The 12,706-nt window shown below is 52.4% G+C and overlaps 1 protein-coding gene across 6 annotated transcripts in view; it reads right to left on the bottom strand.

The window, feature by feature from the left end:
• The window catches only part of LOC118218693 (protein phosphatase 1 regulatory subunit 12A-like), a 49,357-nt gene that overhangs the window by 25,263 nt on the left and 11,388 nt on the right, over positions 1-12,706 (bottom strand). For all 6 annotated transcript variants that reach the window (XM_035401303.1, XM_035401305.1, XM_035401306.1 and 3 more), the window contains exons 2-3: positions 3,977-4,107; positions 2,142-2,260 (exon numbers count right to left, since the gene is read on the bottom strand). In XM_035401303.1, coding sequence (XP_035257194.1) covers positions 2,142-2,260; positions 3,977-4,107 — 250 coding nt within the window. The remainder of the gene's footprint in view (positions 1-2,141; positions 2,261-3,976; positions 4,108-12,706) is intronic.

Here is a 12,706-nt window from a genome sequence, read left to right as displayed (position 1 = left end):
CCACACCATTCACACCATGGCTACGCTAAGCAGGCTAAACACAGCTCCCATACCATTCACACCATGGCTACGCTAAGCAGGCTAAACACAGCTCCCGCACCGTTCACACCATGGCTACGCTAAGCAGGCTAAACACAGCTCCCACACCATTCACACCATGGCTAAGCTAAGCGGGCTAAACACAGCTCCCACACCATTCCCACCATGGCTACGCTAAGCAGGCTAAACACAGCTCCCATACCATTCACACCATGGCTACGCTAAGCAGGCTAAACACAGCTCCCACACCGTTCACACCATGGCTACGCTAAGCAGGCTAAACACAGCTCCCACACCGTTCAAACCAAGGCTACGCTAAGCAGGCTAAACACAGCTCCCACACCGTTCACACCATGGCTACGCTAAGCAGGCTAAACACAGCTCCTGTACCGTTCACACCATGGCTACGCTAAGCAGGCTAAACACAGCTCCCGCACCGTTCACACCATGGCTACGCTAAGCAGGCTAAACACAGCTCCCACACCGTTCACACCATGGCTACGCTAAGCAGGCTAAACACAGCTCCCGCACCGTTCACACCATGGCTACGCTAAGCAGGCTAAACACAGCTCCCACACCGTTCACACCAAGGCTACGCTAAGCAGGCTAAACACAGCTCCCATACCGTTCACACCATGGCTATGCTAAGCAGGCTAAACACAGCTCCCGTACCATTCACACCATGGCTACGCTAAGCAGGCTAAACACAGCTCCCGCACCGTTTACACCATGGCTACGGTAAGCAGGCTAAACACAGCTCCCACACCTTTCACACCATGGCTACGCTAAGCAGGCTAAACACAGCTCCCGCACCGTTCACACCATGGCTACGCTAAGCAGGCTAAACACAGCTCCCATACCATGGCTACGCTAAGCAGGCTAAACACAGCTCCCACACCGTTCACACCATGGCTACGCTAAGCAGGCTAAACACAGCTCCCACACCATTCACACCATGGCTACGCTAAGCAGGCTAAACACAGCTCCCATACCATTCACACCATGGCTACGCTAAGCAGGCTAAACACAGCTCCCGCACCGTTCACACCATGGCTACGCTAAGCAGGCTAAACACAGCTCCCACACCATTCACACCATGGCTAAGCTAAGCGGGCTAAACACAGCTCCCACACCATTCCCACCATGGCTACGCTAAGCAGGCTAAACACAGCTCCCATACCATTCACACCATGGCTACGCTAAGCAGGCTAAACACAGCTCCCACACCGTTCACACCATGGCTACGCTAAGCAGGCTAAACACAGCTCCCACACCGTTCAAACCAAGGCTACGCTAAGCAGGCTAAACACAGCTCCCACACCGTTCACACCATGGCTACGCTAAGCAGGCTAAACACAGCTCCTGTACCGTTCACACCATGGCTACGCTAAGCAGGCTAAACACAGCTCCCGCACCGTTCACACCATGGCTACGCTAAGCAGGCTAAACACAGCTCCCACACCGTTCACACCATGGCTACGCTAAGCAGGCTAAACACAGCTCCCGCACCGTTCACACCATGGCTACGCTAAGCAGGCTAAACACAGCTCCCACACCGTTCACACCAAGGCTACGCTAAGCAGGCTAAACACAGCTCCCATACCGTTCACACCATGGCTATGCTAAGCAGGCTAAACACAGCTCCCGTACCATTCACACCATGGCTACGCTAAGCAGGCTAAACACAGCTCCCGCACCGTTTACACCATGGCTACGGTAAGCAGGCTAAACACAGCTCCCACACCTTTCACACCATGGCTACGCTAAGCAGGCTAAACACAGCTCCCGCACCGTTCACACCATGGCTACGCTAAGCAGGCTAAACACAGCTCCCATACCATGGCTACGCTAAGCAGGCTAAACACAGCTCCCACACCGTTCACACCATGGCTACGCTAAGCAGGCTAAACACAGCTCCCACACCATGGCTACGCTAAGCAGGCTAAACACAGCTCCCACACCATTCACACCATGGCTACGCTAAGCAGGCTAAACACAGCTCCCGCACAGTTCACACCAAGGCTACGCTAATCAGGCTAAACACAGCTCCCATACCATTCACACCATGGCTACGCTAAGCATAGAAGTCTCGGCGCCGTTACCCTGCCGGTTGATCTCGTTCTGCAGGAGCTCTTCCATGGCCTCCTCCTCGGCGATGTCCAGGGGGGTCTCGCCCTCGCTGTTGACCACGCCCACGCTGGCCCCCTGGCTGATCAGGTACCTGCAGACACACGGCGGAGCGGGGTCAACTCCCGGGGCGCTGGTCACGTGACTGCACGTGAGCTCGGAAGTTTCGGCGCGGCGTCGAGCGGCGCTATCGCGACTGAGCGAGAAGGCAGGAGGCAATAGCACGCTTTAGCACGAACGTGGAGACATGGACAAGTCACTTCGGTAAGTAAGGACGCCAGGAGCCGGTTTAACCCTACTGCACTGTGATGTCACAGCCTGGCCAAGCTGATCTCACAGAACTACGAGCCTGAGCGCATTAACCTTAGGGTACGTTGAGCCTGACCAGGTTAATCTTACAGTGCTAGGAGTCCGACAACATTAGCCTCACAGCGCTACAAGCCTAGCCAAGTTAACCTTATAAAACCTTCAGCTTGGCTTGAGGTTAAACCATCAACAGTTAAAAGCCGGCAAAAGTTCTTTATTTGTGTACTCATGATATACCTCCACCTACCTACATACCTCTAAGTCCGCTACCACTGGTTCCTACATTTAGGGTCTGCAAATCTGACTTTTGCTTGTTGAATAAGGACAAATAAGGAGAAGTTACATTCCTATCAGCGATCATAGGGAAAGTAATGCTTGCAGGACAAAGCCGTTGTTCTCAACAGGAGAAAATAAAGAAGTAAACGTGACCAGGCCGCCTAGTAAACAAGTAAACGTGAGTCAGGGCCAACGGCGCTAAGCTAAACCGCCTCAGCTAACTTCCTCCTTCTGAAGGGGGCGGCATCAGCGCGGCGCGTAAGGGCTAACGAACCGGCGCGCTAAGCAGGAAGCGAGCGCGCGTTAGCCCCGCCGCGGCCGCTTCCTGCAGAACTACGGCGCGACGGCTCCTTTCAGAGTGCGCCCGTTAGCCAGGAAGCGCTTTCTGTCTGTGATTCGACCCGCTCTGGATGCCATCAGGGCCGGGGGGCACGTCCTGCCATCCTGGCCTCGGCGTTAAGTGTGCGGTCGGCCCGCGCACTCCCGAGCCCGCCCCCTGCTGGACAGCGTGGGCCACTGCGGGCGCGGGAGGCGGGCGGGTGGGTGTCGAATCGTGACCCATCACCCTGGCTGATCGCACTGTACGGTAACTTGAGGTGCTAGCATGTTAGGATGTTAGCGGGTGGAGACTCACTCTGCTATAGATGTGAGTTTAGCGGATGGAGACTGTGCTATAGATGTGAGTTTAGCGGGTGGAGACTGTGCTATAGATGTGAGTTTAGCGGGTGGAGACTGTGCTATAGATGTGAGTTTAGCGGGTGGAGACTGTGCTATAGATGTGAGTTTAGCGGGTGGAGACTCACTCTGCTATAGATGTGAGTTTAGCGGGTGGAGACTGTGCTATAGATGTGAGTTTAGCGGGTGGAGACTCACTCTGCTATAGATGTGAGTTTAGCGGGTGGAGACTGTGCTATAGATGTGAGTTTAGCGGGTGGAGACTGTGCTATAGATGTGAGTTTAGCGGGTGGATGTGACTCACTCTGCTATAGATGTGAGTTTAGCGGGTGGAGACTGTGCTATAGATGTGAGTTTAGCGGGTGGAGACTCTGCTATAGATGTGAGTTTAGCGGGTGGAGACTCACTCTGCTATAGATGTGAGTTTAGCGGGTGGATGTGACTCACTCTGCTATAGATGTGAGTTTAGCGGGTGGAGACTGTGCTATAGATGTGAGTTTAGCGGGTGGAGACTCTGCTATAGATGTGAGTTTAGCGGGTGGATGTGACTCACTCTGCTATGTCCATGTAGCCGCAGGAGGCGGCGGCGTGCAGCGGGATCCAGCCCTCGTTGTCGGGCTGGTTGATTCCGGCGCCGTGCTCCACCAGGAAGGTCACCATGTCCAGGTTGTCGTCTATGCAGGCCTGGGGGGGGCGGAGGGAGAGAGCCGTGAGACCAGCGGAGAACACAAGGACGGCTACGCCTGAGGGGGCACCACAGACCCCACTGGACAGGGCTCCCCGGACCTGCTCCTGGGGAGCAGCTGGGAGTGTGCGGAGAATGTGTACCTGGGTAATGGAGGCTAGGCCCCTGCTATAGGCTAACCTGATGGGCAACAGGGATATTTTGGTGCTACAAAACTGAATATTCAGGAAGAGGCGTGCCCCAGGACAGAACATCCATTGGCTGGTAGCAGTACCCTTGGTCAGGCCCCTTTATGAATATTCAAATTAGATTAATTACATTTTTCAGTTTCAGTGGTAGACAAGCTGAACTTCTTGAACTGTCGAGAGTAGACAAACGTGCACGCACACACACACACACACACACACAATTGTGCTTTGAAGGGTGCATCTACATTTTAACCGGATGTAAAACATACTGAAAGTCCATTAAGAACAACAATCAATACAGCTGAGCAACACATTGCAAAAGCAATCTACATCCTCACACCACGTGATTTACCGGGACCAAACATGCAGTTTCAATGCTTGTGAACTAGAGAATAAAAAAATGTACTTTAATGTGCACACTCCTTACCAGGAAGAAAAAAAAAGTTAAATTTAACATATTTTGTTTTTATTTCTCCTTTAGGATACTTGCCAGAACCCAGTCACCTGGTTCACTTCACCTTGACCACACTCCTCACTCCGTACGTCTCCCAGGAACCACAACAGCCTCTGAGGTAAAGTCAGCCCCCAGGGGTTGCCAGTTCAAATCCCACACGAGCAGCTGTAACTCCGCCCACAAGCAAGGTTATGCAAGCATCCACAAAACCGTACACGGAGAATCCATCCGGCCGACCAAAAACGACCTCACGTGCGCTCACTGGCATCCGCGTGGAATGCAAGCGCCATAAATCACAGCGGATTACAGAGCAGCCCGATTATTCCTGGAAGGAACGACAACAAATATGCAAATCGCACGCAAGTGACGGAAGCCGCTGAACAGGAAGGAGGAGATGCTTTCGGCTGCAAGCGTTGCTAACTCGCGCGTCTGAAGGCTTCGAAGGACGTCACCCGCCCCCCCCCACGCCCAGGCTTCCGAATTTAGAAACGTCCGCCTCTCATCTCAGCACAGAGCCAGCGATTTAGAGCTGTGACATCACCGCAGAGAGAACAGAAGGGGACCTCCACCAATCGCGGAATACGACGGTAGCAGCAAATAACTGACTGGGGGGGATATTTTCTGGCTATAATTCCTGGGTGCCTAAGGGGTATTCGCAGGAATTAGTCTCCACCAATCACAGTCGGTATTGTTCTCTTGGCCGTCAGCAGCGTATTCAGTGATTGGTGGAGGTCCCGCGCGTTTTACACCGATGGAGTCACGACTATCCTTTGCCTAGATCATTACCCCTGTAAGGCAGAGAGGAACACACACACTGGATGACCATCCGACTGGAACACCAAACATGGCTGCTTTATTCAGTCATTTGTGGGCGGAGTTGAGAGTGCATATATAATACAGGGTGCGCTCTGACATCACTGCCCCCGACTGAGCATGCTCACAAACGGCATGCCCTGCTCTAACCAGAGCCATGCTACTTGCCACCCCCCCCGCCCAATACCTTCCTTTTTAACCCTCCCGTTTTACTTTTGTTCCTCCTGGAAAGGGGGCATCTGAGGACATGGTGACTGCGGGCCCTTCTTTTTCACTGTGTGGAGTCCGCTATGAGAGACACTGCCTTAAATATGGGCACCCTTTTCAAGCCCACTGCCGATTGGCTCCCTGAAAGACAGGCACCCTTAAAGCTCAGCGCGGATTGGCTGGAGACAGGCACCCTTAAAGCTCAGTGAGCATTGGCCAGAGAGGGGGCACGGTTAAACATCAGTGTGGACTGACCAGAGCCTAGCCCCCTTAAAGCCCAGAACTTTACACAGCCGAAACCCATAAACGCATTACAAGAGCAAGAACCTCTATCCAATGACTGTGCATACTCAAGGCTACGGACACCTCTCTCCCTCTCCCACTCTCCCTCTCTCCTTACTGCCTCATCTCCCCCTCTCCTCCTCTCCTTACTGACACCTCTCTCCCTCTCTCCTTACTGCCTCATCTCCCCCTCTCCTCCTCTCCTTACTGACACCTCTCTCCCTCTCCTCCTCTCCTTACTGACACCTCTCTCCCTCTCTCCTTACTGGAATCTCTCAACGGTCTGCGGAACGCACGCGTGATCCTGCGTGTCGGTAGGTCACATGGTACACGCCGATCGTCCCCAGGCCCAGCGAGCGCGGCAGGGCAGAGCCCAGCGATCGACGCGCGGCGAGTGTGACTGCGACAGCCTCGGGGGGGGGGGGGGGGGGAGAAACCGACAGGTCCCCACGGCGACAGGGCTCCACACACACTGCCGGGAGAGACAGCTCCGAGAACGTGGCTTGCGGGGACGCCGTGGAAAACGCGGACTGGATTCCGGCTCCTGGACTGGATTCCCTGAGTCTACCGTCTCCCGAAGGCCAAGAAACACAGCTGATCCTATTAATGCAGAGCGTGTGTGCGTATGCGTGCGTGTGTGTGTGGTGCCTGTGTTTGTATGTGCGCATGCGCACGTACAAGTGCACACACGCACGTTTCCTCAAGCTAGTTCAAGTCTATCGCTGGCTGGCCGCGGTTCCTGTTTTCCAGGAAAGCCGTTTCTCTAATCGCAGCCGTTACGTTACATTACATTACAGGCATTTAGCAGACGCTCTTATCCAGAGCGACTTACACAACTTTTTTACATAGCATTTTTACATTGTATCCATTTATACAGCTGGATATATACTGAAGCAATGCAGGTTAAGTACCTTGCTCAAGGGTACAACGGCAGTGTCCTTACCCGGGAATCGAACCTGCGACCTTTCGGTTACAAGTCCAGTTCCTTACCCACTGTGCCACACTCCGTCCTAGCTAAAGCTAAAGCCGTGAGCTAAAGCAGGGGCAGGCTCATCCAGCACAGCCCAGGTCCCCCGAGCGCGAGGGGGCGAAACAGCACACCCGTTCAGAAGTAGCAAAGTGAAGAACGAAACGCACGAAACGCTCTCGCAACGTTTCTGCCGCGCAGGGGTGAACACCGACGAGACATTCTAGTCACACTGTGGGGACATTTTGTGTTCAGACTGGGTTTAGACTAAAAAATGCACCTTCTCAGACCAGAACAAATTTAAATGGAAATGGCTCAGGCCAGAAACCAGACCGTTTGTCTAATAGCGCCATTCTAATCCAACAACGCCACCATGAAATTTAAATCAAGTCAAGAAGCCAGGAGAGGAGTTCATAAACACACAATCTGTTTACACAACTGGATATTTTTCTGTAGCATTTTGGGTTAAGTGCCTGGAAGGGGGGGGGGGGGGGGGTGCAGGGAAACAGCATGTAGCATGTAGCCATGGCTTTTTCCCAATGGTCCTTTGGGATGCATGGTAGAGAGGTCAGGTGGGACCAAGGGATTTATTTACTGTTTACTGTTGCTGACGCCTCTTGGCCAGGTCATCATTGTAAATGAGAATTGGTTCTCAACTGATTTTCCCTGGTTAAATAAAGGTCAAATAAAATAAAAAAATAAAAAGGGATTCACGTCTCCTAATCTGGGTCGTCGCTTGTTGCACAGTTTACACTAGGCACTTGGCAAAGAAGTCTCCCGCTTTGCTATGCTAACACAAGTAGCACGACAACCTAGCATTAATGCTAACGTGCTAACAGAATTCACACGGCAGCATTTTCTGCAAGTGCAACACACATCTACGGCTAGGGACTCTGGCCAGCCAGCAGGCCTGGCCCGCCCACCCACACACACACACACACACACACAGACACACACACACAGAGTGCGGCCACATCGGTCACCTTGGAACTTAACGGAGCTGCTAAACTGCCGTAAAAAGATCAGAGCGCAGAAGCGCTGCTGAGAGCGCTCTCGGTACGAGTCAGCAGAAGTGCAGCTTCCTTTTTTGTGGTTAATCTTGCGCTCCGCGCTCACCGTCCTTGCATCACCTCTGATGAAGAAGGAGCACTATTTCAAAAAGGCCCAGGGCGTTCGGGTTCTAGAAACATCTCCGCACATCAGCACAGAGCCCCAGCTCCACGCTAGCACGGCGCTCGCCTGCAGGCGGCCATGTTTTCACCGAGCCCAACGCGCTGACCAAAAAACCGCCAACAGCTTCGTAAACCCAACACCCACACAAACCCAAACCCAAACGGCCTGAAAAACTCTATTCAGTCTGCAAGGAGAGGGTGCTCCATCCCTCCCTTCCCTGCAAGGAGGGGGTCCTCCACCCCCTCCCTTCCCTGCAAGGAGAGGGTCCTCCACCCCTCCCTTCCCCAAAAGCAGCAGGAAGAGCAGACAAACCCCCCCCCCAAGCCAAACCTCACACTGACGGATCAGGGCCCAGGAGGAGCCCCACCACTCCCGAGGCCTGGAGCGCCCAGCGCGGCGCTAGCAAGCATTAGCGTCCCACCTCTGACACCGGAGCACGTGGCGGGGGGGGGGGGAAATGTACACCGCCCCGGCGCACAAGGGGGAGAGGGCTCAAATACCCAGCATTCCCCTGCCTGCATTCCTAACCCAACCCCCGAGCGACCGGGGGGAGGGGGGGCCCCCGTTCCTGGGCTCGGTGGCCGTCCTGGGCCGATCACCCTTACGACTTAGTTATGCAACCGAAGACGTGCACACAAACCCATTCCTTGACTTAAAAGAACCTGAATCCTTAAACTCCCCTGGGCACCTACCACAGCACTTCGCACATTGTTATTACTATTATTATCATCATCATCATCATCATCATCATCATTATTATTAGTAGCAAACTTTATGAGTATTATGCACACAATATTTTTAAAGCACTTTCCCTAATAACTGAACAAAGTAAAGCTATACAAATACAAATTGGCCAGTAAGGCTACTTATGCTCGTTGTCATTTAGTATGCACTTGCTAAGCTCAGCTCTGGCTAAGATGATCTGCTGAACGGCCAAATGCAGATGTTTGGGATGACGCGCGTTTGGTGGGGTCACGCGTCTGCGGCCCCGAGGCCCCCCAGCTTTCCTCCGAAATGGCACCCGGGAGGAGGAAACTTCAACCGCACACACACACATGCACACAGGCGCGCACACACACGTACGGGCACACACACACACACTTTCCTAGTCATGAGGGCATTACTAACTTCCCGGTTTCCCAGCTCGAATTGTAAAAGGAAAAAAAAGAATCTTTTTTTTTGTCAGTCTAGCTCAGTCACCCTTCCAATAAAAAAGGAAATTAAATTAAGGCGCTCATAAAAAGAAACAACCCGGAAAGTTAGTGCAGCACCCTCCGCCAGAGAGCCTGCAGAGTTCCGCTAGGATACGGCCAGTTACGGTAACAGGACATTAGCACCGAGCTAGCGCGGTCGCTAACGAGGTGTTTTAGCACGTTAGCGGCTACCTTCCCTGGCGCAGGCCAGCGGTTGTAAGATTCACGCTGAGCTAAGCTAGCGTCTGCGAAGCCAACGACAGGCCGCGTGACGAAACCCACAGGCTAACGGAGCGAGGCGCTGCCCCCTCCCTCACCACCGCAGAGAGCCTGTCAAACAAAACAAGATAATCAACTCACAGCCGCCCAACGGCCGCTGCACCGCTGCAGCGATTGGTCCCGGGAAAAATCACAGGGGCTCATGAATATTAACGACCGACATTTCAGCATCACGTCGAAGAGACTTTCGCACAGGCCACGTTAAAGCACGATTCTGCAATTTGTTTACGCAGAAATTCGGCAGTCGAATAAATCCCAGAAGCATACGCCGGAAGTTCCCTCGGCCACAGCGCTCACAGGACTTCAACTCCCACAAGTCCTCATGACTGTCCGGCTACTCTGACTGGACATGCCCGCAGTCCACTTTCATAACACCTGCTTGAGCGGCACCTCACATCAGCGGTTTCTGTGAAATAGCCACGATTATCCGACATCGGTCAGCCGTCAAACAAAGACTACACATCGCTGGGACAAAAAAAAAACCCTGTCGAAAAAAAGAGGAAGACAAACGATGTCTTAGAAGAACAAAGGAAGGTGAAAAAAAAGAGAAACTGTAGGCCTGGCATTTATGGTTGGCATTGCACTCGAACTGCCGTAGCCTTAGCTCAGCTTCCTTTAGTTAGTTACAGCATGATTAATTGCAAACAATAAGCTTAAATTAAATAAAACTTTAAAGCAACAACGACTTTTATAAGTAACGTTTACTTTAAAAATGAGCGTAAACAAATAAAGCGTAATGGGCTAATAAATGCACATGAACACTTGGGGGGAGGGAGGGGGGGAAAACAAATGCTAAACAAGAAGCATGAACGTTTAAATAACGTAACGTGACATCAAATCAAACAATGCTACACTCGCTAAATAACAAATAACATAACATCAGACGTTTTCTGCGTCCCTTCTCGTTTTTCGGGTCGTTGGCCAGGAGAACGAGCGCGGAGGCTCCCTCGGGTTTTGAGGAAGTTACGCAACGGAGAGGCGGCGCTTCCTGTGGCGCTCCGCACTCGCTCCTGTGATGCGCCAGCAGCACAAGCAGGCCTACGCGAGTACTTCCTGGTGTGACTTTCACCAACAAGGGAACCATCTCGTTACTTAAATGGTAAATGGACTGCATTTATATAGCGCTTTTATCCAAAGCGCTTTACAATTGATGCCTCTCATTCACCAGAGCAGTTAGGGGGTTAGGTGTCTTGCTCAAGGACACTTCGACACGCCCAGGGCGGGGGTTTGAACCGGCAACCCTCCGACTGCCAGACAATCGGTCTTACCTCCTGAGCTGTGTCGCCCCCACTTACAAACACGAGGATCCCCTTTTCTCCATTACAGAGATCAGATCAAATAACTGAGCATCAGATGATTGCCACCGTTAATATGCCAATATGCAAATAATGATAACCAAATATATATATTTTTTTTTAAACAAAGCATACACTGTTGCTAGGCGGAACTTAAATAGAAAAGATTGTGGGGAAAGGATGCTCCACCCAGACTCGACACAGCGCATGCAAAGATTTTTCAGATTATGAAAAATTAACGCACCGTTTTACTTCTAACAAACGTTATATTTTAGGCTATATTTTATCCTTAAAATAATAACAACAATGACTTTTAATATCGTAGCTACGGGCAACCATATCAGTGATTGGCAGTCATATTGCTTTCGGTTACCGGTAGCGACTGTGACATCGGCATTAGAAAGTCCAGTTAAGAGCATTCTAATCTCGTGCTTGTGTGATGTCACACCGCAAAGGGTTAAATGTGCAAAGGAAGCAGCAGCAGAGGGACGTTAGTAAAGAGGAAACAAGAAACCCAGGCCGGGAGAGTCTTTCAACAGCCACCAAGCCTCACGTGAGCCCCGAACTGTTGATTTTTTTTTTTTTTACAAGAAGCGCATCTTCCTGTCGAACGTCGAGATTAGAGAAGACATTTCGAAAGTGGCCCATCGCCGCGGGCGTGACACGGGCCTCAACCCCCCCCCGCCCCGCCAACAGGCTGCCAGCTTGCCTTCTTTTTGGCCTTTCTTAAAGGAAGGAAGTGGCTTCGAGAGAAGCGCTATACCCCTCTCTTCTGAACGAGCCGCAGGTAGGGCGTCCACACGGCTGGCGGTTGGGGCGTTTCTGCACACGCGTGTGTGTGACCGTGTGACCACACAAACCGCCATGTTCTTGGATTAAAAAAAATAAGAATAATAATACTGAACACCTTGCTGTGGGTGTTCATTGAAGGTGACTGAGGCCTGACATGATCTTCAGTCTTTATGGAGGTGGTCAACGCGTCCAATGAAAGCTTATAACAGCCTGGGGGGAAGGGTTGACTCGTGGGCCAACCGAAACCTTTCCCCGGGTTCCTCCGACGTCAGAGCGGCGCTCGTCCCCCCGATCGGACGACGCGAGGACGGGGCCCCCGGCCGTTTCGAAACGCAGCGACGGGACGGAACGGCGAAACCTCCTCAAAAGCGCGCCGGGGTTTTAACGTTGCCCCTTTCGTTCCGCTTGCCAAAAAAAAGCGGCTCCCCAAAATATCGCAAAAAACGGCCTATTCCCGAAACCACACAAGGCCACATCGCTTAATCGAGCCTGGACGGATTAACGAGCCTGGGGAGAAAGCTCACTGCGTCTCTGCAAATAGCCTAGCGAGCAGCGCTCAAGTCTTGTGAGCTCAGAACGTTCTATAGCTAAGCCCGTTTTCCGGTTTTGGGGAAACTGAGGTGGGGGGGGGGGGTTAAGGATGATCCAGAATTTGCTCATACGTTTTCATACCACTTACTGCCATTTGTTTTACTGGGGAGGGTTGGGGTGGGGGGGTGGGGACAACGGGTTTCGGCATCCGAGCGGTCATCACAGAAATCCATCAAGTGGCCTGGGTTTCAAAAAGACAAAACGAAACCTGGCTGCAGGTCTCTGTGAGTCAGCAGTGTGGCCTGATGGGACTACGGGGCCAAGACCATACGGAAGGGGGCGGGGGGAAATTCAATAACGAGGGTCCCGTGCTCTCTGTGGGGAAGGGCAGACCCCCATCCCGAATAAAGAGGGAGGAGGATGC

This window comes from Anguilla anguilla, chromosome 19 (genome assembly GCF_013347855.1).
Source record: "Anguilla anguilla isolate fAngAng1 chromosome 19, fAngAng1.pri, whole genome shotgun sequence".
NCBI lineage: Eukaryota > Metazoa > Chordata > Actinopteri > Anguilliformes > Anguillidae > Anguilla > Anguilla anguilla.
This window is presented reverse-complemented; position numbering and strand designations above follow the sequence as displayed.